Source organism: Hakea prostrata, chromosome 7 (assembly GCF_041222555.1).
Source record: "Hakea prostrata isolate BN-2017 chromosome 7, UWA_Hpros_2, whole genome shotgun sequence".
Taxonomy (NCBI): domain Eukaryota; kingdom Viridiplantae; phylum Streptophyta; class Magnoliopsida; order Proteales; family Proteaceae; genus Hakea; species Hakea prostrata.
Window position 1 is genome coordinate 12,284,260 of NC_142606.1, and position 27,073 is coordinate 12,311,332.

A 27,073-nucleotide genomic window follows, 5' to 3' on the forward strand; every position below is an offset into this window, starting at 1 on the left:
GCAGACAAGGAGGGGTTAACCGCCGGTTGTCTGGGAACCCTCACTACTGTACACGATACATTAATAATAGGAAAGTGTGGGAAATTTGCTGGAGCGAAAGAGCGACGACGTTCGTCACGTTCAGCTTCAACCAACTACTCTTAGCATTGTCTTCTCCTTAGTCTTGACCGTTGAATTCGAACCGAAATTTCCTTATTCCAGTTGTGGATGCTGAAGCGGTTATAGTTTTTCCTTACAGTTTTCTGCTTCGTCTTCAATCTGTCAATCTCGAAAGCAACGGAGACCAAACTAAACGAGGTATCTTTCTGTTGAGCTATCCTGCACAGCTAGATTTGTCGTTTCCATGTGAAAGAATATGCCAGACGCAAACTATATCCTCCTTCAACTGCTCCTCGCATTTAGGGTTCGGAATTCCTTAACCAAGACGAAAAGCATCTTTTATTCTCTCTCAGTGTAGAAACTTTCTGCAGATCTGGCTCGGAAAAACTGTAATTGCAGTGGACGGAGTGGACTTTGGTGCCAGTAATGATGGTGGATTATCGGGAGTGCGGTCGAAGCTCTTCCGAGAGTGACGATGAGGTCTCTGTTTCATTCGGTGCCGACGAGGTGGTGGTTGTCAATGGAAGTCGTAGTGATAGTGACTTTGGAACCGGGGAGGCCGCAGGGAGTAGTTCTACTACTAACGGAGTTCACGACACTTCAGGTGGGTCATCGTTTGATTCTCTAAACTAAAACTAATGGGATGGCGGACTATTTATTTTAGTTTGAATTATCTGATATTGAGTTGAATTCGCTGATACATTCAAACTGATCGAATGTTGACAATTATGGGAATTAGTTGACCCTGTCGTTTGATCTTTATGTTCCGTGTCGTTTTGCCAAATGAAAGGTTTCTTCGATTGTAGAAAATACGGATTGATTCGTCATAATTTGTTCTATCTGCTATATCTTCTTCTGAGATAGCGGCTTGACTGGTCGTAGTTGGTTCAATCTGCTGAATCCTGAATCCTGAATCTGAGATAAGGGATTTGACTGGTCACTCTCTGCTGTACCCTTCTTCGGAGATAGGAACGAAGGAAACTCTAGTCTCTAGACTCTCTACCAGCTCAGTAGAGTTGGCTACTCTGGAAAAATGCATTGGTTTGGAAAATCATGTTCAGTTATCAGGAACCCATTAGAAGGCAAAACTATTATTGTAAACTATAAGAAGAAGAACTGGAAGAAAAGGGGCGATGATTAAATAAAAAATATTGTAGACTTCCCACTTCCACTCAATGCGTATTAATAGGCTATAATTCATACTGACAGAATAGTCTATCAAAACAAAAACAGAACATAAAACTAATTGACTAATCATGTGAGTGGTATCTAAAACATGATAACACTCCCTCTCAACTAGGAGTAAAGATTTTAATCATGTTCAATTTGTTACAAATATAGTTAGTCCTACCACTTCCTAAAGATTGGCAACATATCTGCTAGTTGTTCCCCTTGTGTTGACATCTTGTGGAGAAGTAAGAACTTTTTGTAGTCTTTCTCAAATAAAGTGGCTGTCAACTTCATTGTGTTTTGTTCCTTTATGAAACACATGATAAAAAGAATACTCAATAACAGCCTAATTATCACACACTAGCTGCATTAGAGATTGTATCCAGAAGCCCAAGGTTGGTTAGCAATTACTTCACTGACATATATCCACATGTGACATGTGCCATAGGTCAACTCTCACTCTGCATTTGACCTATTGACAAATGTATGCTTCTTATTATTCAATGACACAGGATTTTGTCTCACAAAAGTGCAATAACTAGTTACTGATCTCCTACCAATAAGAGATCTAGCCCAATCATCATCCAAAAATCCTTCTACATGTCTGGTTAGAGTACAGCAGACCACGACCTCGAGCCCTGTTGAGATATCCCACAATTCAAATGACTGCATTCCAGTGGGAACCAAGGAGAGGAAAGGAATTTGGCTCAATGCTAAAGAGAAAAACAATGTCAGGCCAAGCAACAGTGAAATAAATTCTCTCTTTGGTATTCCTTAGGATCACCTAAAATATCGCCACCATCCAAAGGAGTATCTAGTGATGTATCCCTAGATTGGGAGGGCACTAGAGGCTAGTTTTGGAGTCTTGTATGAACCAGCCAATCTGGACAGGCTAGAACTGGATGCGAGGTCCACTTGAGGTTTGGGTTAGGTCAAGATTAGGATTTCAAGGTATGACTATGACTAGTAAATGGGAGTCTAATGGTCAAGGTTAGGAGTTTCACAGGGGAAGTATGATTGCTAAATTTTAATTTCCAACGGATCAGGTTTTTGTTTCCAGGGTCTGGAAGGGGGGTAAATTAGAGCTTTAGGGTTGAATTTTGGTTTGGGGTTTGTATTGAGTTCTAGATTGGTAGTGAGGGTTGTTCAATCCAAATATTGGTAAGGCAAAACTCTAGGGTTTCGGCTGGTCAGACTGCAACCAGACTCAAATGGTTTTATTTAAAAAATGAGTGGTTGATATGGTCCAAATATGGAAGGGTTCTAATTGTTGGATGTGAAGTAATTAAAAAAGTACAAGAATAAAAACCTGGAGTTTTGATGGTTCAATGGGGGCAGCAGCTAGGATGGAATGAAGGGAACAAAGTGTGGGGCTTTGGCTAGATTTTGGATGAATTTGAATGGCAAAATAGGGATGGGTGAATTCTTGTAATGTGGTTTTCCAAAAATGAATCTAGAAAAGGGGGTGTCTGGGTTTTTGGGATTCGAAGGTCAATACTTGAACGATGGATGTGTGATGGCTGGGCAGCAAGGGTTCTCTGTTGTGATGCTTGCACTTGAATTTGTTCTTGAATGGTGAATATTGTCCTTCAAATTGGTGAAGAGGTAGCTTGAAAGAACCTTCAGGACTTCTTGCTGTCAAGGAGTTGATTGATTCCACAGTCCCAACAGCAGCTTGTGCTTTAAACACCGAGGAGCGGATCAGCCTAGACTCATAACACTAGACAAAGAGATCTCACACTGGAGAAGAAGGGAATAGCAGCTTGCAAAAGCAATTTCAATAACCAAATTGGTTGTAATTTCAATAATCAAATTTGTTTCAGTAAAGTACCCTATTGTAACATTATATCCAAGGCCAAAAATAGACTCCTATTTTAAAAAGTAATGGCCTAACCTATTAGGTAACTTGAAACCTATTGGCAGAGTAAAATTGACTATAATAAGGTCATAATTACATTCTAAAAGTTACTGATTACCATAATTTAAATTAGACCAAATCTTACTTGAATTGAACCGTAACTGAACCAAGCCGGAGTCTAAAACCTAAAATAGAGTAACTAAACCTAAATTCGTACTTAATGTAGTTGCCCATGTTTGAGGTCCATTAAGTTGGCCAACTACAATGTAAACCCATAGGACAAAAGGCCAATATGTATATAATTAACCTTAGGCTAATTCCTAAGAAAAAAAACCCTATTTGATGATGAACCTGCTTCAACTAGAGGTTTGGACACTAACATCCTTGTCTTTGTTAGCAAATCCAAATTCTGCCAAGAGAAGAGGTTGCTTCAAAAGATATAAAGAAATCTCAAGCTTGCATGCTAGATTGTATAAAGATAAGCATTCTTCACATCCAACTGTGGATGAGAAGAGGTTTACTTTCCCTGAGCAACAAACTGTGGTGGTTGCTCCATATAGAATTCCTTATGGAGATTGTATAGAGATAAGCAGTCTTCACATCCAACTGGTAGACAGAACAATGATGAGAACCTGCAAGAGATATTAAATCATGAATATAAGCAAGCCTGGTAACTGGAGAAAAAGTATCTAAATAGTTAACACAGTGAGCTTGCATATATCCCTTTACTACCAAACCAGCTTTAGAGCAAATTAACCATTGGGATTCATCTTAACTACATACACCCATTGACAACCAACAAGAAACTCACCTGCTTGCAAGGGAACAACAGGATACCAAGTTTGATTATCATCCAAAGCCAACAATTTCCCTCCTGTATTTGCTGTCCTCCGGCCAGAATTGGATAATGTCCATGTAATAGACTTTTAGAATACGATGAGATGCAATAGTAAAAAGATTGGAATGAAAAGAGGAAAATAAGCCAGTGTAAGATATGAAATTGGTCAAAGGATTTTAAGTACTACTCCAAACACTCTCACAATTGGCAATAGGAACATCAAAATCAGGGGGAGGAATCCTTATATTCGATCAGGATCTGGAGACAAATAGGATGAGGTAGGTGTTGATAAGCAGGCAGTGTTACATACTTCTATTACTACAAAAATGACAAGAAAACATAAACCGAATAGGTGATGGTGCTGGTAGAGGAGAGGGAGCACTATCCTGTGTAACCTGTGGGCAGAACATTGCACAGCATGTTGGGGAAGATCATCAGCTAATTCAAATAACATAAAGAATCATCATTATAAGGTGTAGACTTTAAAGAAAGAGACATTGACTGTGACACATCATATCTATAAAATTGAAGAGTAACATTGGTACCCTTTTTAAGTATGAAGATATCCTAAGAAAATAAGCTTAGTGGCCTTAGGATCCAATTTAAAAACAATGATCATAAATAAAACAAACCAACCTAAAATGAGTGGAGGCAAAGCAAATAGAGATTCAGACGGAAAAGCGAGTTAGAAAATACTACCACTTGACACAGAAGAAGGGATGCAATTAATGAGAAACCATGCATTTAAACATCATCATCCGAAAAATTATGTGATACTTTCATCTCAAAGTTGATGAGAGCGAGTGACCTCCATTAAATGTATGTTCTCTTGTCCAGCCACACCGTTTTGTTTTGGAGTGTCTGAACAAGAAGACTGGTGAAATAGGCCTGGGTTGGACACTTGTGAAGGAGGATTTGTGAATACGAAAATAGAAAGGTGGAAAGAAGAGAAGATGGCTTAGACTAGATCCCCTTACCCAATAAAAATGTAGCGCTAGATTAAATAGGATCGTCTCGGGGCCACTCTTCCAGGCTCTCAATTTAAAAGGTCAAAAGAAGATGAAGAAAGATTCAGATTAGAAGATTAGAAGGAGATCTTGGGAAAGAAAAGCAAAGAAATCAGAACTAGGATAGTGATCCCCTTGTGCTGCTTTGACAGCACCAAAGCTCTTATGAAAGAGTGATATTTTTAAATCAAGGGCATCTCTAGTTGGTGGGGGATTCATTACATTTATAGAGACGTTCTAAAATTCCTGTTTGACTCATTAAAGAACTTCTAATCACTCTAAAAGACTCAGTAAAGTAAATAAACTCAATATTAAATTTTAACTAGCTATTAAGTATCCTAATTCAACTCAAACACTGACCTAGATATTTAAGTTAACTACTGATTCCATGGATTGTCAAGACCCAAAAATTTGAAGCCTAATGTCTATAGAACCCATCCATGGACCAAAATTAAGTATTCTAGAGCCCAATTGACCTTCTTGGGCATTCTGAACTGCATCAACAAGCTTCCCAAGCTTAACTTGTATGGCAGATTCTTGTATAAGATTATCCTGCAGTCAAGCTTAGTATTAGGTGTTTGAAACACAACTTGCAACTGGAATTCTCAATTCCAAATAGAAAATCTCATAGACAGGAGGGCACCAGCTGACAATAATAACTCACAAGCAATTTTAGATAAATTTCTACCATAGGAGTTTAAATAGGCAGCTGTCAGCTCATTATAAACTCATTTTCATTTGAAACTCCTATTTTGATCTAGGTATTACATTTTCAGTTCCTTCATTCCTTGTTGTAAAAGAATTCCTATCCAATAGCTAAGTAGATGACCGAAACTAACTTCTAATTCAATTCCTACTCAATTCCTTTTGAACAAGAGTTCCTATCTACTTTTTAACCATCTAGCTGATTGATAAAGACTTCCCATCTTTTAGGACAAGATAGAATTTTAATCCTAATTAGTAATTACAGGCTATTTAAGTCATGTGACTTTTAAGTGTTCAGATGACTTCTAGAACAAACGAAAATTAAATAGCTAATTATATGACTGAAGTTTGTTCTCAACTCATGCACCCATGTTGTTAGGTTTTGGTGCTGGATCTTTATCATCACCAAGAATGTTGGACCAAGGGGAGTCATACTTGTTACCATCCCAAAAATCCCACAACCATGAGCTGCTGTCCTGAGTTTTGTTTCATACACATACTTAAAATCATCAAAGTAATGAGCAGATAAACAACATTTTATCTGCATGATAAAACTCCTGTGATGATTTAAAAATACGAGAAGTGTTGTTTTAACCTGAATATAGCACATTCAAGTATTCTAATAATTCCTTTGGTGTCAGTACGAGTAATTGAATTGACAATTTGGTTGTACATGGAATTCAACATGTCCAACAAACGTGCATCCACATTGTCCCATGATGCATCATTATCCAGCTTGGTCTCTGTTGATTTGCTTGTCTGTTCATGAATTGTTCTTGTCAGAAGAGTTTAGTTATGCAGTATATTTCCGTTGTACATCATGCTTTGAAGTTTGCTTGTCTGATCATGAATTGTTCTTGTCAGAAGAGTTCACTTAGTTTTCCCAGAAATTTTCTGGATATTTGTGCAAATGCATGAAATGGAAGTTTCTTTTTGCAAGTGGATATTATTGGTCATTTTTGGTGAATACCATTAAGATGCTTTGTGGGCATGGTTGGATGGTTAAACATTCAGATAACTCACTATTCTTGAGTCTTTCCCAGGAACTGTTGACAGGAGCTTAGCTAGTGCAAATACTTTGCCTGGGGTAATGTTGAATGCTGACAACTTAGAGACAACGTCTGATAAATTAGAGACGACTTCAAGTCATCTTAAGTTGGAACGATCAAAAACTGAGAGGTGTAAAAAACCTAATATTCTTGAAGAGGCGAAAAAAATATTTGATGACAAATTATCATCCCCAAAGAAGGTATTTCTATCCTGAATTTTTTCAATTTACTTTGGATGAATTTTTCCCTATTCAATAAATGACACGAATTATGGTTTGTGGTTATTTTATAATTGTCAATGGAGGAGTTGACATCTTATTATGCTGAATTTTAGGCCTTTGACAAAAGTTAGGGCTTTGACATTTACAGGTGTAGATAGATAGAGCACCAATTTGGAAGTGTACTTGTGTAGCCAAATATGGATTGTTTATGGAGGGTTTTCCAATTAAGTGATTGAGTTATGGCTTCTTGGGTGTCCTACCACATGCATTTATGGGGTAGACCTATTAAGGGAACTGGGGTTATTTTCCCCGTAATTTTAGTCCGTGGTGTAATGTAAAGCAAAAACTGTTATCAATGGTGATGTAGCTAAGGATTATTGGTTCTGTACATAATGCAGTGCAAGCCCCAAACCAGTGAGATCCACTTGGTGACCAGCTTACGAACTGCTTTGGGGGGGGGGGGCTTTAAGAACTCATTCAGAACAATTCTGATATTGCTTACCTTTAACCCCTTGGCTGTTTATATTTTTTAATCATATGTTGATCAAGTTTTGCCTTACTTCTCCTACATATCCCTTACTATGATAGTTATTGCATTTTCATCTGATGATTGACTGAGCTTGTTGTCTGAAGTTATTAATCCTGAGTTTAGTTTCTAATTTTGGAGAACCTTTGAGAAATGCAGTTCCATCTGGTGCTTTTAGATTTAGGTTCTAATGCTCTATTTGATTACCTCAAATAAGATTGTTTCTTCACCTCCCTTTTTCTTCCTTTTCAATCATGTGGAGTTGGGTTTATAATCTTCTTTGAACTCTTTTAAGTTCTACTTTGCCTCTTGATAGTGTTAGTTAAGCATGGTTGCCAAGGCATCCGGAGCCTTGGTTACCTAGGCAGACTCGTGATAGTTTTGGTCGCCTTGTTGGTGTTGCCTTGCTTCCAGGCCCTTTCCAATGCCTTCAGTTGCCTAGATGCCATGACGACCATGTACTGAAGTGCATGGCCGGGTGGCAGATAACAGATTTTTGGTGTTACCGTAAGCCAAGTAAGTAAATTGTCGTTAGCCTGTTCTCCATCAAGTGTTTTGACCATTTGGTTTTTTTGTTATAATAGTATTTTCTGTTTGAGATTGGATTGGCTTTTGATGCTCCATATCTCTATTAACTAGTTGTTCCTGATGTTTCTTGTCATTGTTTATTTCCATTGACTATGCTGTTTTTATTGGTTTCTAAATGGTTTATTAGTCTGTTCCCCATCTGCTCTTCTGTTTAAAGTCTTTCCATCCCATTATCTTGATACCAGATCTTCTTTTTAATGGGAAAAGCTTATCTTGTGATGCTAATCTAACTTGCTTCTTACAAGCCTTTAAAAATTTGCAGCTCAAGTTGTTGAACCAAATAGCTACTGTGAATGATGATGGAACAGTGGAATTTGAAGTTCCCACAGATGAAAAATCCTCAAATGCTGATATTGCAGATAGAGATATTCATCATGAAACTGTTGATGAAGAACCTCCGGAGCCCACAGAACTTCAGTATATCCCTCCACTTCAAATAGTTATGCTCATTGTTGGTACTCGGGGTGATGTGCAGCCATTTGTTGCTATTGGTAAACGCCTGCAGGTTGTGGATCTATTCCCATGTTATGAGCTTATGCTTAAGTTTATTTTGTTTCTGGTTTTTGGATGCTATGCTTCATGAAAAGCTTCACCAAACAAGAAATGGGTGAAGCATGTGAAGAAAATGGAGAAGGTGAATGCATATTTCACTGTGCATTGATGGAATTCTGGCAGATATACTATCACTAAACATGAGAACATTTATTGAAAGTGACAGCTTTTACATTATATTTAAATTTCACAAATTTCAACTCGGTCATGAATATACATATGTATTAAAGTGTTGAATATAAAAATATTGTATGATGTTGTCCTAGATTGGTAGGAAACCAACTAGGAGTTGAGCCAGTAGCCAGGATCTGCTGTGAACTGGTAAGCTTAGGTCAAAACTAGAGTTAAGGTTTGCTAGTATTTGGAGTTTGATGGTAGGGTAGGGTTATGTTAATGTATGGGATTCTATCAGTGAAGGTTTGGTGTTTCATTGATGGTGGATTATCGTTGAATTGAAGAAACAACAGAATAGGGTTTGGTTTCTCAATTTCAAGAAATGGAATCTCTGGGTAATCTAGGGTTAGATTGGTTAGGATTAAACCAAATTTGATTGACTTTGTTAGGACGACATAGGGAGCAGTCGATCAGAATTTTTGGAGATTGGTTTCGGTTGTGGAGAATACTGGAAAATTTAGTGTTTCCTGGGAAGAACTAGAGATGAGGTTTTCTAGAATTTGAATGAGAGATGTGGGGCTGCATTCAGGGCTGAGTTTATACGATGGCAGGTAAGTGTTCTATCAAAAGGAGGTGGCTTTTTGATTGCTGGAATGGGCTGTAAATGATTTAAGTCTTGGAAAACTCAATGAAACAAAGGGGGAGGTTAGGGTTTGGGGTTGTAGAGGATTAGAAGGAGTTGAGGGGTTGGGGGTGAGTTTTACTATTGTTGCTGAAAACCATAAGCAACTTAAATGGTTGAAGACGTTTGTGGGTGGAAGAAAACAGAAGAGAAGAGAAGAAATCATGCTTGGGATATCAATCCCCCCCCCCGACACATTGCTCAACGGTACCAAACTTCTTATAAAAAAGTCATATTCTTTGTTCAGATCATCTCCAATTATGGGGTTGCATAATGTAACAAGTGAACAAACAGTAAGTTTACGGTTTTATTACCCTGCAGTTGTAGGACTAGGCCTGAATATAGAGTTCTAGGGTTGGGAATTGAGTATGACTAGTGGCTGGGAACTAGTGTTGGTCGAAATTCAATCCTAGACCTCGTAATTTTAATTTCAGAATTGAATCTTCCAAGTCTAGAGCTTAGGGAGATTACGGTTTGATAGAAATTAGGGTTTCTAGGGGGTGGCTAGGGTTAGGATTAAGGTCGAAGGTAAAGGAGGGGTCAGGGATGATGATTCTAAAAGGAAATAGGCTTTGGAGGAAGGGTTTGAAAGATCTAAGTGAAAAGGAAGCAAAGGAAATCTAGGGCGGCAAAGAAATTAGGTTAGACTAGGTTTGGGTTGGCTCGATTGGGCTGAAATTGGGAGGGAGGTCACTAGGGTTAGGGAAATGATGTTTGTAAAGTTTGGGACATATCTAATGGTTAGATTGCCATAAATCTGACCTTGAATTTTAGGTCTTAGAGGAAGCGCCCCCCCCCCCCCTCAGCAGGAAAACTCCTTTGTCAAGAGGTAAAAACTGTTGGAGTTTTAATAGGCAGGTGGTGTGCTAGGGTTGGATGTTGCCATTAATATTTATGTCTCTGAAGAAAAAGGTGAGGCCAATGGTGAAACAAATGTTTGGGAGCCCCCGGAGCCTTTGTCAAGGTAAGCTGGTGGTTCGATAAATACCTGGAAGAAGTCGAGAGTAGTTACATGTTAATTGTTAGGTATTTTTCATTATAGTTCCCTAGACTGGTAGCCCGTTATAATACCATTCTAGTTTCAGCCCCCCCTCAACCCACCCAAAAACAACAAAAAAACCCCCAATCTTTCTTTCTTTAAAAAAAAAAAAATATATTTTTGTTTTTTTCATCATATGCCCTAACTCACAGTCTCACACTACAAAATGCCCCCCCAACTCTTTACTTCTTCCTTTTACAACCCCCAGCCGTTGCCTCTGCCCCTTGCACCCAGCCTCGGATGGACTATGCCAGGTTCCTATCCAAAGGGATACGGACTTGGGGTTTAGGGGTGGATGAAGAAATTCAGTCTTCCTAGGGTTAGGGGGGATGGGTAGGACTACAGAAAAGATAAAAAACTATGGAGGGGAGAGGAAAGAGGTTTCCTAAAGGGATTGGAAAAACTAGGGTTTGGGGATGGGGAGGGGCTGCTGCAAACTAGGGGAACAAGGGCCGTGAAGGTGAGGGAAGGAGGAGGGGTTCTCCATATTACTTGAAGACGATAATGGGAGCTTTGAAGAACTTCAAATTGCAAAAAAAATTATAAGCATTCACAGCCACAAGTCTCCCTTCCTAGGGAAACCCACAACTCCTCTTGGCACCTTCCAATACTCAAATTTTATCATTCATCAAAGCTGTCTTTTACAAGCTAGAGAGGCTTTGTTTATAGCCTTACATGAATGAACTCCTACTAGTACTCAAAACTTAGAAGGTGATCCTAAGTTCCTAACTAGGACTCTAACTGGACTAAAGTACTCTCATTTCTAGAAGGATTCTATCATAATTCAACCTGGAATGATCCAAATTACAAAGTAAAAGCAGTTCTAGACTCATAGTAAGAAGTGGACTGTCTCTAAGGGAATCCCTCTCTAATTGGGTCTCCTACCTTAACTGAAACTCTCAATAACTTGACAAAGACAAATCCCAATCCAAAATAAAAAACAAAAGTAGATTTGGGATCTTACAAACATTCTGGACACAACAAAAGGAATACCTTTTTAATTAGGACTCCTAGCTAGACTAGGACTCTTTCATAACTTAACAGACAAGGACTCAAATAGTAAGACTAAAACCTTAAGTAAGAATACAAAAACAAATAGAAGTCTAAAATAAAAATAAAAATAAAAATAAAATACTTATTTAAATCTAGTTCTTGTTGGACCAAACCCATTGGATTGGTTTTTCTGGGTTGGCTGGAGTCAATTAAACCGGTCTGATAATGCATAAAATCTAGGTCAAAGAGGGCAACTGATGACCTAAGAGGGTTGGTGGAAAGGAGACGGAAGAGAGGAGGGCCTGCAAGGTGGCGGTGGTCTAGGATGGAGGCTGAAGTGGTGGCATTGGTCTAGGATGGGGGCTGAAGTGGTGGCAGTGGCTTCAGAGCTCTGGTGGATGGTTGGCAGTTATGGGAAGGATGGATGGTGGTATGTGTGTCGCTATCGAAAAATAAAGGGAAAAATTAGGTTAAGGGCAGAGTTTTTTCCAGACATAATATCAAATGCTGAAAAACTTTCGGCTTTGATACCATGTTGAATGATCTGAGAATTTGATGTGTGTCAGGAAGACACAGTCAGTCTTTGTTTATATTAATAAGAGAGTACAAAAATAATAGAAATTCCCGATGTGGGATATTACATAATAATATCCTCTAGACAATTCTGCCCTTTAACGCATAATTACAGCAATATGGTTTATTGGTTCGTATTTGATAATATTCAGCTTTCCTTCTGTTTGCTTTCCTCTCATTTATCTTCAACTTAGTTCTGCAAGCGTGTTCTAAAATTTCTTCCTCAACAAACAAATCAAGTAGGTCTTTTATATTTTGACTAATCAGTCTGGTTTACTATCCTACTTTTAGGGGTTGATTTGAAACTTCAGATTTTATTTTTTGGGTGTAAGATTTGAAATTTTAATTGTGGGACATTGTTTTAGCTAACTCATGATTTACACCCTTTGTTCTCAACCTTGGCTAGGGGTTTGTACTTGCAGAATGTTATTTGGTCTTGTTGCACCCTTAATATTGGGATTAGAAATTCGGTTTAAAGTTTTTCCCCTTGATCCTAGATCTGTTTCAAGGATTCTTTTCTATTCATATGTCATTTAATTCTGGACTTTAGCTTCATCATTAGTTTGATTTTTTAAATCGAATTGTAATCTCCTGCTCTTTGCTGGCCGTTATTATATTTCACCCCCCCCCCCAAAAAAAAAAGAAAAAAAAAAAAAAAGTTTTCTCTGGTAAACTACTTTATTTTAGTCGTGAATGACATTTGTATCTGCATGCAGGATTTTGGGCATCGTGTTAGATTGGCTACTCATGCGAATTTCAAAGAATTTGTCTTGACTGCTGGGCTGGAGTTTTATCCATTAGGGGGGGATCCGGTGGTCCTTGCTGGTTGTAAGTGACCTACATGTTACATGTTTCTCCTTGAGTATGAATCAGTAGGCTCTTGGAATCTGCAGTGTGGAATTCTCATCTGTTTTCATATGTATTAAATGACTAGTTGTGGAGATGTTCATGACTGTAGTGAACTTCCTATCCTTTTACACTAGCTGCCAGACAGGATTGAATTCCCATTTTCTGTTTGCTATGCATTTCTTTCCAGATGTCCATGACTGTTTTAGGAACTTAAATTAAGTTTTTTGTGGAAACGATTGGAAACTATTGAATTGTGTTTTGGTCTTTTTATAGTTTTATGCTGTGGATTATATCACTTCCAGGTGGTCTATTGATCCATGGGATTGTTGTTTACCATTGCAAATTTGCAATATTTACAACTTATCAAGGAATATCAAATGAAATAACTATAGAGTTGAATTGAGCTGAAGTTTTATGGAGGACAAATTACTGATTTGCATGTTGCTTTCTTTTTGGATCACCTTTCATGCAAAAATCATAGGAAATTTGTGTATTAACCAATGTTACTGATACTTCCAAGCTATGGCTTGATTAAGAATTGATTAGGACATCACCAAGAATTCAGGACATATCAGAGGAGACAGACACATGTGGCCATGTGTCACTTAATTATCACTAGATGACCAGTATTAATTTGCAGTTGTTTTTATTACTTATACTTTTTTTGGATGAATAAATAAATTCATGAACCAAAGAAGTGAAAGGTGGAGGGAAAGAATATAAAATGAACCAAAGGGCAAAGCCTGACCAAAAGCAGAGGCTTAACAAACGGCACCAAACCTTGCAACAAAGCTAAATAGGCAAACAACAGAAGAAAAGGAGGCTCAGAAACACTGGTAAAAGAAAACCTAATTTTTCTTTCTATTCTTTTTCTTCTTGTTTCTTGGAGACTTGAAATCAACAAGGAAATCTCCATCAATTTGGTAACACCCCTTGGTAATGCGGTTGCTTCTCCTGCAACCCTCTCGATCAGAGGCATACTAAGGGTTGGGGGTTTGATGGCCTCGAGTGAGAAAGAGTGAGTGGTGGGTCAGGTGGCTTGCTTAGGTTGATGGTGTGGCAGGTTAATTTGGTGTGGGATGGCCCAGATGGGTTCTGGGGGGGGGGGGGGGGGGGGGGTTCAGTGAGTGAGGGAAGGGTCAAATGGGCTTGCATGGGATGGTGAGAACAGGTTAGGTCAGATTGGGAGTTTTTTTTTTTTTTTTTTTTTTTTTTTTTTTTTTTGGGGTGGGGGGGGGGGACAGGGTGGGTGGTTGGGTATAGTTAACTTGTACTCTTGATTGGGTAATTATCATTTTTCTGTAGTGTTGTTATTACGGTGTAGTTATATGGAGTTATTTTAGGAAATAACAGATTCAGAGGTGTAATATATAGTTATGTCTAAAATTACTGTTTCTTACTGTTATGAAGCCTGTCACGGTGGCTGCAGTTTTAGCAAACCAGAACCACAGGGAGTAGAGAAGGGAAGAGTGTGGAAGGAGGGAATGAGGGGAGATAGGTTTCGCATGAAACTCTGCCCCTCACATTGGACTTTATTAATAGCAAAGGATCATATGCTGATGTTGTAATTTTTGAGAAAATCCTGACTTGTGTGAGAGTGACATAGCAGGGCCTTTATTCATATTAGTAACTTACCAAAACAGGAACAGATCTTCCCAGTGTGGGACTATTACAAATTTACAATGAAAATAAACCAACAAGACAATTCTACCCTTAGTAATATAATAACTACTACTACTACTGCATTACAACAGCTGGTCTAGAAGTATCTCCTAAACTGGATCACACAGAATTAATGACTGGATATTAGTTGACAGAAAATAGAAACTAAACCTAGGATGGGTTTGCTTATCAACCAAACTACAAGGAAAATATGTAAAACAATAAATATCACTTATAACTAATATGTACATGACATAAGTATACCCCCATGGTACATGTGTTCATGTACCCTTATATAGCAGCACAACTAAAAAAGCCTATTTGTTAATGATTGACAACAAAAGTATTTGGAACTTGTGAGGTCATTCTCTTTTTCTGCGACATGATTGATTCTATGCAATTCTTGAAGTGAATCCACAATAGTGTGAAGCAAGATACAATCTTCTTCTTATTCTTGACTCTTGCTTTTGAACTTTATATTTACAGCAAACCATCCCTTTTCAGTCCCCCAGATCATTGTTGTTTGCTCCATCATATTTCTCCCAACCTTCATTATTATAATTTCTCAAGAGTCTTCCCTTTTTTCTTTCAGCTACTTCTGCTCGTAAACCCGAAAGATCATAAATTTTTGGCTGGAATAGGACTGATTATGATGAAAGACGTAACATTCCAAATTTTCATGACCTTTTTAATTCAAATCTCCAAGAAACCTGTTGTTAAGGACTGTTTGGGGATATCAGCCCCTCTGGGCTGGTGCTAGCTCTAGGTATCAAGAGGGGTGATTCCTCAGCTAACAACAAAACCAAATCTTCCTTTCTTGTTTAGACTTGATTATTGCTAATTTTCTTACCAGTTCTTGTATCAACCCCAAGATTTCCAATGTTTGCCTCAACTTCAGCTCCCAAGTACCTTGAATATTCTTCTACCAACTATAAGGGGTCCCTGAGGACACATTTGGTGGAGTTAGGGAGTGATTTAACATTTATTCACGGCATTCAAACCATGGTGTACTCTAAGGAAGGTACTGATCTGTTATGCTTTGTCTATTGGGTTAGATGAATTTCTGCACTTATGATTTGTTTCCTTATATTGGCTGCACTGCATGTATGCTGAGATATATGAATTGGATGTGCTTCCCAACTTTCCTACCTTCACTTTAGGAATTATTTTCTAGGTTTCCTGAAGCTATCGTACTTCACTTATTTACTTCTTTCAGTGGAGAATCATTCCTATTGGGTTTGTTCCCTGTAAGTAATTCCCCAGGCTGTTGGTTTCTTTTCTGTTCCTTTTGTTCAAAATTCTCTCCACCCTCCTTTTTTCTGAATCTGTTTTCATCTAAAACTCATTTTGCCTATAAAATGACCATATCTAATATCACCTCAGAAGCTTTAATATGTTTTCTTCTTTGTTTCAAACGTTTGATGATTTCAGTAATTGTTGACAAAACTGGGACTGTTATCCTTCTCTCTGCTTTTTCATTTTCCTTATTTGCTTGCTCTTTGGTGCGGAAATAGCTTATAAAATTTAAAGCAGTTTCTCTTGTGGTACTTGGTTTCATTGGTACAGAATATGGCTACTGTAGCTGTGACATTTTGGTTAATTTCCTGTAGTTGATGCATTGGATATTGTGCTATTTTATTTCTGGTAATTAGTGCACCTGTGTGCAGATATGGTCAAGAATAAGGGTTTCTTGCCTTCTGGACCTTCTGAAATACCTATTCAGCGCAAGCAAATAAAGGAAATCATATTATCTCTATATCCAGCATGCAAAGATCCTGATATTGATTCTGGTGTTCCTTTCAAAGCAGATGCCATAATTGCCAATCCACCGGCATATGGTTAGATTCGATCACTTTTTTCCTGTTTTTAATAACTTTCTTCTGCACATGCTCATGTATAAGTTTTGGTTCATGAGTATTTCTAATATCTAATGTTTGGTGACACCCTGTCAACCTTTCACTTCAATTAAATTAGGACTCTTGATGATTTAAATTTAACTAAAGTTAATATTATTTTTACATAACCTACCCAAAGTAAAATTCTGGTTACATAATTATCCCAATAAATTATAAATCCCAAATATCCTTAAAACACTTCTGCAAAACAGCACCTCCTATTTTTTTCTTGTGAGCTGCACTGGGCCCCTCCAATTCTAGAGAATAATCTCATATGTTTACTGTGCATGTTACTGTAGCATGAACAGTAGCTTGGTGATGGTTATGCTGCATTGGCTACCAAAGCAACACTAGCTGCCAAGGCAAGCTGGATTCCAAGGCGGATCACCTAGGTGTTGCCTTGACAGCTATATTGTGAAGTCTAAGATTGCCAAATAGGGGCTCAACATGCGTCTTTTCAATGTTGGTGACGTGTTTAGTAAGTTGTGCAAGTGATTGAATGATGTGGTTCAGCTGAATATCACTTCTAGGTGGTTGAGGGACGCTTTTGGTCTTGGGATCCCTATTTCAACTTTCAACACCAATTGAAGAAGTACACCACACTAAACCATCTATAGGTTTTTGTACTTCATCATTGTGGTCCTGTTTTTCATTCCACTTACTGGGTAGTTGTTCTGAGATGACTTCTTTTTCTATAGTGAAGTGATGATGTCCTTCCAGAATCTTGGTTCTCCCATGCTATAAGAGATTGGGCAGAATGTCAAATGCTATCTAATTTGACAGGCTGGCTTACAGGATAGTCTATGTGAACTGAGAAAATTTATGACCATCTCTTGTAGATTGTTAGGATTAATATTCTTGCTTAGTTATTAGCGTCAAGGCAATCCTAGGTGTTGGTGGGGATCCAGATGCAAGGTGACACCAACAAGGCTTCCAAGGCATCTGTCTAGGGAGCCAAGGTGCCTGGGTGACACATTGTCCACCATGAATTTTGTTGCTGATTGATCACTGAACCAAGTTCTATCATTTGGTCCATTTTTCATTGATCTCATGTAAAATGGTGCTTGCTCATACATTCACTGAACACCTCATTGGGTGAGAAGATTAGAACTTGTTATAACTGAAGTTAGTATTCTGAGGAACTAGGATAGTTCCAATGAATTACAAAATCTGAACTGTATAGGATGACGCATCTGATATTTATATTATCTTCTTAAGACTGCCCCCAATCCTTGATAAAGGCTTAGAGATATTTTCTTAGATGCTTGGATCATTGAGCATTGCATGAACTGGCGCCAGATTGGTTCCAGCTAAAATCATTGTTATGTAAATTCTATTAAATGAAAACAACAAAACATTAAAGCACTGAAAAAGAAATGTTGGGAGAGGTTAAACATCTTGAAATCATCCTTTTGTTGGCTCTTGGCTTATCCTCTAATGATGTTGGTGCGATTGTCTTAAGGGTCCGTGAATCCACTTCAATCACCTTCTGTTTTACTTTATATTTCTTCTTAGTTCTTTCATTAGGTGTGAAATTAATCTATGGGTATAAAAATCTGGCTTGTGGCACAATTAAGTGGAAGCCTTTTCATTGCTAACTGTGATGGACACCTTTCAGGACATACACACGTTGCTGAAGCTTTAGGCGTACCAATCCATATATTTTTCACCATGCCATGGACGTAAGTTTGCTTGGTCTATCGGCTTTTATTTGAGTTCTGCAAGTGCCTACTGTGTGTATTTTTGTGCAGAAGTTAGCATTTTAAACTTCTTGTGTTTAGTAAATGAATCTATTATTATGCGTTACCTGGTTCAATGGGATATTATATTCATCATTGGGAGTGCAACTAATAGTGACGTTTGAATCTCTGTTGGCAGGCCAACCAGTGAATTTCCACATCCTTTATCCCGTGTCAAGCAGCATCCTGGATATAGAGTGAGATAACTAAAAACTTTCTATGTTTTCTTCTTCAGTTACTAATTCCATTTTATACAGAAGTATTTCTTATTTTACTTAGTTTCACTTGCTTTTCTCATTCTGAGTAAGTTATGCAGCTGTCCTACCAAATTGTTGACTCATTAATATGGCTTGGAATACGAGACATGATTAATGAATTTCGGAAGAAAAAGCTGAGGTTAAGACCGGTCACATATTTAAGTGGTGCCCAAGGGTCTGCTTCTGATGTGCCCTATGGATACATTTGGAGTCCTCACCTTGTCCCCAAACCAAAAGGTTAATCGTTTGATTCTTCATATCATAATAATAGTGATGCAATTCAGTATTTTCAGTCTTACATTGTTACGAGCAACTCACATACTGTTTACTGGTGTTATCTAACTTGCGGTTATTTAAACTGGTTATTCAAGATTTCTCTTATAACTGACTACTAAATTACATTTTCTTTTTTTCCTACCAAGTTTATGGTTGTCTTTTGCGGATAGTTCTCTATTTATATGGCACTGAAAATGTCAGGTCATATTGATTTCTACTTAAAATAATGAACAAGTTGGATAATTTCACTTGCATCCTTTTAGACTTCACTACAGGAAGACAATACTGTTTCTTGCTCTAATTATTGTAGTATATATATATATTCTCCTTCAATTCAACACATTTGCTTGTAAGCTAAACAGGAATATTATTGCTGGTTCGATGATTGTTTGGTTGTTTATTTTGAAGCCCTAATCTAATATGTTCTAGCTTTTCTTGCTTTGTTTTGCAGACTGGGGTCCCAAGATTGATGTTGTTGGTTTTTGCTTCCTTGACCTTGCTTCAAATTATGTGCCTCCAGAATCACTAGTGAAATGGATTGAAGCGGGTGATGCACCTATCTATGTCGGATTTGGTAGCCTTGTGAGTTTCTTTTTGTCCTTACTCGTTCTAGTCGCTAGCAATAGTGATTGCAGATCTAGGCTTGTTGTCTAAGAGGCAGGAGAGCTAGCATTCTCCTGATCACTCAGATGAAAGGAACAACATTTTAGGATGCATCATAGACACCACAGACCCACAGACATGAGATATGAAGTTGACTCAATACTGATTAAGTTTCTGATTTTGTCTGCATCCCCCATGGGATAATTGCTAATGGAAGTTTCTAGTCCCCAAAACTTGAACCAGCATTTGGTGCGTTATATGGTTTCTAGTATTTGGAATACAAATTCTTTGTTAAAAGTAAAAATAAAAATTGAATTCTAAGATGTTTATTACTTGGTATAAGTGTATTACCACATAAGGAGCCCTAACTTTTCTCTTTATGTGTCCTGTGTTTAGAATGGGAAGCATTTATTAAATATCGTAACTTTAAGGTGTACTGTTTTAAAATTAAAAGAAAAGAGAAAAAAAAGACTAGAACTTCTAGCATGACACTAACAATTAATAAGTGTTTTTGGGTTTGGCAGCAGTGAAAATTATAACTTCATTGGTGACAAATGGTTTTGCTTGTGAATACACATTAAAGAAAGAAATTTTTGTCATGGGAAATGTAGATCCTTTGGTATCATTATTGTTTATTCTGAGGTACTTTTAAACTAAGTTTGGAGATTAATGAGTCAGAATTTGACAGAAAAAGATGAAGCCAGAAAGAAAGGACAAAAGATATTCTCACATACTTATAAACTGAGTATGGAGATTAATGAGTCAGAATTTGACAGAAAAAGATGAAGCCAGAAAGAAAGGACAAAAGATATTCTCACATTAGTTGGCTGATATACTTGAACCAATGTGAGTTACTTAGTTGCACTCACAGATTTGCAACCCCCCCCCCCCCGGCGCTTTTGGGGGGTAAGGGGTGGAACTCCATTGTCAATCACTAATCTTTGACTCTACTAATTAAAGTTGCACACTGTCTCAGCTTGGGATGCAAACACTTTTCTCTGACAAAAACATTAGGTTGCATACTCATTTGACTTGAGACTAAACAACTTCAGAATATTACTATTTTTGAGAAACTAATTATATACTCAAATATCAAATAGAAAAAGAAAAGTGTTTTCAACCTACATCCTTCTTGTAATTTATGTCAGATATTCCATACAACAACAATAAGCCTTTTCCCAACTAAATGGGGCTGGCTACATGTATCCTTCCTTTCCAATCAACTAGGGCCATACTAGAGCCTAAGCTATCCATATCCTTTCTCACCACTTCTCTAAAGGTTATCTTAGATTTGCCCTAGTTCTTTAATTCATTCGATCTAGATTAAATCACTTATCTGAATAGGGGCATTTAAAGGCCTCCATTGAACATGGCCGTGGCACCTCAATTGACTTTCTTGTAGCTTATCATTTATTGGAGCTACTTCTAGTCTAGCTCTAGAGGGAGGCCCAGAACCGCACACCAACGGGAAAGAAACCAAACAGGGAAGGAAACGAGCGAGAAGAGCCTGACGACAGGAAGAGAAGAGCACAGGACGAAGAGTCCTATGAACGGTTACTTTTGAAGAGACTACGAGGGATGACTCAAAAAAAAAAAAGGGAAGAAAAAAAAAAAAAAAAAGGGGGGGGAGGAGAGAAGAGACAGTTTACATTGAGAAAGTTTAGTGGAGCATGCCTTGGGAGAGGCGGAGAATGTTGTTTTTCAACTTTATTTAAAGTTCCTTTTTCTTCTTGAGTTATTCCACCTTGTTAAGTAGCCTCATTCAGGTACCTAACATATGGTCATTCCTTACCTTATCCTTCTAGTTTTGCCACTCATCCATCCTGGCTTTAATATGGCAGATATTCCATGTTGTGAATAAATAGCATTAGTTCAGCTGATTGAATGCCTGTCAAATAGATCATCTAGTGGGTAACTATGAGAATGATGAAAAGAATCCTCTGAGATTCATCACTAGTGCACCGCTAAGATAGTTACAATTTTCACAAATCTCAAGTTAGAAAGAAGACCTGGTCACCTGAAGTGTATGCTTAGCTTTTTGTGGCCACTTCAGCAGAAATATGGAAGGGCCTTCTAGGACATTGTGTTCTGTTCACCAATGAACTTGTTGATCAACCAAAGTGTTGTAAAGCTAGTTGTTTTCTGTTTTAATCTAGGACAGGCTGTGAAACTTGCATCACCATGGAAAAAGAACATAATGTCAATTGTAAGAGGCTTCTGCTAAATAGGATAGTTTAGTCCATATTTTTTTAATTGGACTCCAAATATTTGTGCCTCTTGATGTGCTATATTCGGATTGAATTTATAACACTCAGATTCCTTATTTGCATCTGTTCGCATTTTAATTCCAAAATTCACTAGCACTATTAAGATATGATGCACTTTTTTAAGTTTGTGTCCATCTTTGGTGCTTCTATTTTTAACTTCGTGGCTTCTCAATAGCCTCTTCAAGAGCCAGAGAAAATGACACAAACAATTGTGGAGGCACTGAAAATGACTGGACAAAGAGGCATCATTAATAAAGGGTGGGGTGGTCTTGGAAACTGTAAGTATCAAGCTCCACTCTTCTAACTGTTATGTACCTCAGACAACTCCATTCTTTTTAGGATTCATTCAGTTGATTTCATTTTTCTTTTACTTGTGGAAGCATGTTATATTCTCTTACCTGGGTTTTTTTCTCCATAGTGGCAGAACCACCTGATTTTGTATATCTACTAGACAACTGCCCTCATGACTGGCTATTCTTGAGGTGCAAAGCTGTGGTATGATGTGATTATTCTTTCATATTTCTTGAAGATTAATTCAAGTAGAAGCTTCATTTGCATTAGAATTATTTCATAGGCATGTGAACTTTAGAATTGTCCCTACTTTGCCTGTAGTTGGCTCATCTCCATTTCATATCCATGTGAATATCAAATCTGTGTTTAGTCATGCTTGTTTATTGGCCCCTGTTAAGTTTGGTTTATGAAGATGTGCTAATTTTGAATGTGGCTGCCAGCGAAGAACCATAATCATATCCAACGTTTTCTTAATTTTATAGTTGTAGATTCAACCTGGTTCAAAAATCTTAAGCTATGTTCAGCCATGGAACTGTTATCTCTGTAAATTCCATCACTATCAGTAGTATCATTCTTGACTATTATTTTCTCAAGAAGGGTTGCACCCTAAAGCTATTGGCTTTGCACTGTCAATGATTATCTGGTTGTATTGTTGATTTTGTTTCCTTAGTAATAGTTGTCTTCTTTACCTTTCTATTGTGGTAACTTAAGGTGGAATGGGTTTCATAATTTATGATTTAAGCTTAGGAATCGTGATTGGAGACGAGAAGTGATAACATACTCTGTCGTAAAAATAAAGAACTTATTTATATTTAATTTGTAAAGACAAATGCTGTTATGCTGTTGACTAGCTCTAGATTGGTTTCATAATGAAGTTAAATGAAGTTAGAATGCTGTAACTGCTTGAGTTTATTCTTGCTTTCCTTTTCTATGTTGGTTCCTCTTCTCTAACAATGTTTGGTAGAAAACTATATTGCGGTGTATCTGATTACATGTATAAGCTGTGTACCTAAACCATGAAAGAAATGCATCATAGTAACTAATGCTTAAGAGACCAAATGCTCTGTAGACCTCTCATATTTCTGGTCCTCTCCATGTTTCAATGCTTGATAGCTGATTCATTGTAGAAACTGTTAGATGGTGTAATTGATCATGTCAATACTCCGCTTTCCAAAACTATGAAGCAGACACATCACAACATTGATAATGACTGAAGAAAATGAAGGAATGCATGTATAGCTTAGGCCTTGTATCAACTTTGACCTTGAATAGAGCTTATTTGGAGGGCAAGGAACCATGTATCTATCTGACCACATTTTAGTTGGGACCAAGGTTTGAAATCTTGGTTGGAGGCTGGTTTTGGCCAGCCTTGAAACAGAGATATGACTGAAATTTTGACAAAATGGGATGATACCGAGTGCTTTTTGGTCCCTGGTTTCGGCCCTATTTCGGCTGTTTTTCACCTGGGTTTCTGCATATACCCTATTTAAGTCTAATAAACACAATGGATGAGGTATTTTGCATAAAATAAAATGATGAAAATGTATAATTCATATCCTACTGATTTAGAGAAATATAATCAGTTATCCACAACAGAGTTGTAATCTGATGTACCTTAAATGTCTAATAAAAACTAACATCCATGACAAACAAGATGGTGTTATCTACAAACTAAAGGAGCAATGTAAATGATTGCTGATATCTCCACTTCATTCCACGAGCCTTAATTCCATTATGAGTTTCTTGATGGATCAATCCCATGAGCTGCATACCATTGCATGTGTCTTAGCCTCTCCTTTGAATGTGCAACATACACAAACCATAACATGGTGTGGATCCAGATGTTTTGGTAGTCATAACTACCCATCTTTAGGTCCCATCGTCAACATGAGAGAAATATCCCAATCTAGGGAATGGGTCACTGAAACTGTAAGAGGGTGATGGATGAAAGAAGAAGAATTAGGCCCCTAAATTAAACATATATTAATTTGAACATGATCTAACATATATTTACAGATAAACTATCAAAAAAATCAAGATTTGGAGAAGAAGACATATACCTTTCTTGTATGGATCTTCAAATTAGCTTCAATGCACCTTAAACCAGCAAATGGGAGGAAGAATCACAAAGGAATGCAGGATTTGCAAGAAAAATGGACGGTTGTAGGTCAAAAATAGTAGGAGAGGGAGCTCGAGATTGGCAAAACAAAGGAGATGAGGTCTCCAAATTTTTGCAGATCTCATTGAAACCGAGGATAAAAAGCTTTAAGTTGGGTCAGTACTACTGGAACGAACTGAGAAATTTTGACTGAAACCAACCAAGATTGGTTACTTTTTCAACTCCCCATGTGTTTCATCTCCTTTTTCCCGGATCCGCAATTTCGGGGAAACTTGAATCATGATTGGGACAACGTTGAGTTCTTGACTGACTGAAGAGAGTGACATTGTTTTATTGAGCTTGATAATATATTGAAAACGACAAGTGGAAATTTATCTGTTCTGATTCTTAAAAGAGGATCATGATGACATGAAAAGAAGTTGGCTTTACTGCTCTTCATATGCTTGCTTGCTTTCTTTTACATTAATATTTTTCCTTTTTGCTAGAATTAAATTGTAATGCCAATTGAATCTTCTCCTGACTCAGTTTTCTTATTTTGGTTGCTTCATATTTTATTGGTTCTTCCATTTTGTGCTTCTCAAATTTTCCTCCCAATCTTAACAAGTTGTTACTAATCTGTACTTGCGTTTAGATTCATCATGGGGGTGCTGGAACAACAGCTGCTGGCCTAAAAGCTGCGGTACTGCTTTCTATAATCATCTTGTCTAAGGTTTCAATTTCATGTTTTCACTTTGGTGCTGATTGCATGTTTTTACTGATATGTAGTGTCCAACCACTGTTGTACCTTTCTTTGGCGACCAACCATTCTGGGGAGAAAGAGTGCATGCCAGAGGAGTAGGTCCTGCTCCTATACCAGTTGATGAGTTCTCACTAAAAAAGTTGGTTGATGCAATAAATTTCATGCTTGATCCCAAGGTAATATTTAAGTGCATTATTCTCTGGATTTTGTAGTCCAGTATTCAATGAAATTCTTTCTTGACCAAGATTAGATGGCTTGGGTTTTATGATGTTCTGAAACTTTCTGGTTGTCAATCCATGCTGTCACTTTGGATGACATTCTTCCTCCCATTTAGGCCATCATTCAGCGTCTTGCCTAAATAATTGGGATTTGTGGCCCAATTAATATATGTAATCTCTTTCTGTCAAAGTTTAGTTCTAACCATTTTTAACTTGTTTTGAAATCTATATATGGATGGCCCATCTGTGCTTCACAGATGCCCGTCTAACTTACCCAGATCTCACAAATGACATCCTTTACTGGTAGTTGCTGTGTGTTTACATTAAATTTATAACTATATTCAAAATTCTGTTTGAATACAATTCAACCAAGCATGCTTGAATGATTTGAGGCTGGCTTTGTGAATCTTCCTCTGCTGTTTATGGCCACAAATATTAAGAGGTTCATTACATTTGTTGATATAAGAAAATAATGTAGAAGATGCATAGAGCCTAAGCTAGAGTGAAAGAGAAGGGGCCAGAAAATTCATCAACTTATTTACTAACGTGCTCAATATGTATTTTATGTCTGGAACACTGAGGGGTCTTATCCAGTTTCTAGTGTCTCAATTCGTGTGTCTGGGCACCTTAGCATTCCTGATCCCCATTCTTGCTCTGATAGACCAATAAGTACGAAAAATTTGAAGCCAGTCAAAATTCCAACCAATGGCACTGAAGTAAGTATAGTTGCAATAATGCGTAGCACATTAACTGCTATGGAGAGCCAGTTTTGGTAGGCCATTGAATTGGAGTCATTGACTTGAGCTCACCACTTTTATCAACATGCAGCATATCTTTCATCTCTGTGGAGCATTAGATGTTTCAATTAAGAAAAATGGACAGTGTTATGGACTTTCTGAACAACCAATGCAGGTGAAACAGTCTGCTGTTGAACTGGCAGAGGCTATGAAAACTGAGGATGGAGTGGCAGGAGCAGTAAAAGCCTTCCTTAAACATCTTCCTCCTAGAAAGTCTGAGCCGCCTGAGCCTCCTCCAGCAACACCAGGGTTTTATGAACACTCTGTCGTCTCTGTAAGAAGATGTTTTGGTTGTTCTTAAGTTGGCACTCGGTGCTATCATTCCTTCATTTTATTTTCTAGTGATTAGGAATTACTACGTAGTGTATACATATTTTTTTGTCCTCCCAAAGTATTTGTGGGAAAAATTACCATATTCAAAATGTATTTTCTCTGTATGAACATCGTCTTCGCCAGCCATAATGTATAGCTTATGAAGTTTCTCCAGGACTGGTATATTTTGTTATGCTGATAAAATTCATGTAAGTCATCAACTAATTTAGCAGCACTAGTAGTTGTTTCAACATGTTTCATTAGAAAGAAGCCTGCAGACTCCTCTGAAGCATTAATGCCTTTGTTCTAATGAATTGAATTACTCATTGGATATTCATTGAGAGATCTTCTCTAAGGAGAAGAGCCAAATGCCATTTGACACTCCATAACCACCCTCTCATGATCCAATTACAGAGAGAAACGGTTAATATGGATTAAGATACTTTCCTAACACTGCTTTTTCATTTGCAGCTTCCTTTAGTTAGATATGAAAACAATGCAAAATATGGATTTTTGACTATTAGTTACATCCAACATTCGAGATTCCTATCAAAACTAGCTAAGTTCAGTTGAAACGTCCTCATTTGCAAGAAACCTACCTATTAGCTAAGTTAGGTTCCCTATTCTTAAATGGTGTTCAACCTTCGGTAGTACATTTATTTATGTGGATTATGTTTACTTAGATTATTATCTACAGTTACAAAATGTTCCTATACTCGAGGATTGAAAATTTCATTTACGGTAAAAAAAAAATCCACATTCTTTTCTCTTCAACAAGGGGTTTTATTTTTTTATTTTTTTATTTTTTTTCTTTTCTTTTAGTTTGATTCTTGAATTATTTCTGGATGGGTAATTTTCATTTGGACCTTCTGAGGTTTGGTCTAGGTCACTTTTAGTCCAATTTAAGTTTTCTTTTGCATATAGCTCCCCTGTGGTTTCAAAAAAGATTAAATAAGGACAAGCTTAACGAAACTGTTAGTTTGATAATTTTTATGAAGAAAATACCTTTTTTTTGATTTATTTGTTTTAGTTTTT

At 37.5% G+C, this 27,073-nt stretch overlaps 1 protein-coding gene across 2 annotated transcripts; it reads left to right on the forward strand.

The window, feature by feature from the left end:
* On the forward strand, positions 1-26,819 carry LOC149009825 (sterol 3-beta-glucosyltransferase UGT80A2-like). 2 transcript variants are annotated; one of them, XM_089164289.1, is made up of 15 exons: positions 1-297; positions 471-703; positions 6,721-6,926; positions 8,324-8,566; positions 12,731-12,842; positions 16,193-16,363; positions 18,039-18,102; positions 18,299-18,356; positions 18,476-18,653; positions 19,144-19,274; positions 21,738-21,840; positions 21,981-22,057; positions 24,604-24,651; positions 24,738-24,887; positions 25,842-26,819. In XM_089164289.1, exons 2-15 carry the CDS (start codon positions 526-528, stop codon positions 26,025-26,027), a joined length of 1,905 nt encoding a protein of 634 aa, XP_089020415.1. In that variant the 5' UTR covers positions 1-297; positions 471-525; the 3' UTR covers positions 26,028-26,819. The 2 variants fall into 2 exon arrangements, with proteins under 2 accessions (XP_089020415.1, XP_089020414.1); XM_089164288.1 differs by having other exon boundaries at positions 1-703.
* Positions 26,820-27,073: the final 254 nt, after the last annotated feature.

Excerpts from the sequence above, each read along its gene's own strand:
- LOC149009825 (XM_089164288.1), top strand. The coding sequence starts at position 526 with ATGATGGTGGATTATCGGGAGTGCGGTCGAAGCTCTTCCGAGAGTGAC. Across the intron at positions 704-6,720 it reads CGGAGTTCACGACACTTCAG|GAACTGTTGACAGGAGCTTA; the intron begins GTGGGTCATCGT and ends AGTCTTTCCCAG. Across the intron at positions 21,841-21,980 it reads GTGGGGTGGTCTTGGAAACT|TGGCAGAACCACCTGATTTT; the intron begins GTAAGTATCAAG and ends TTTTCTCCATAG.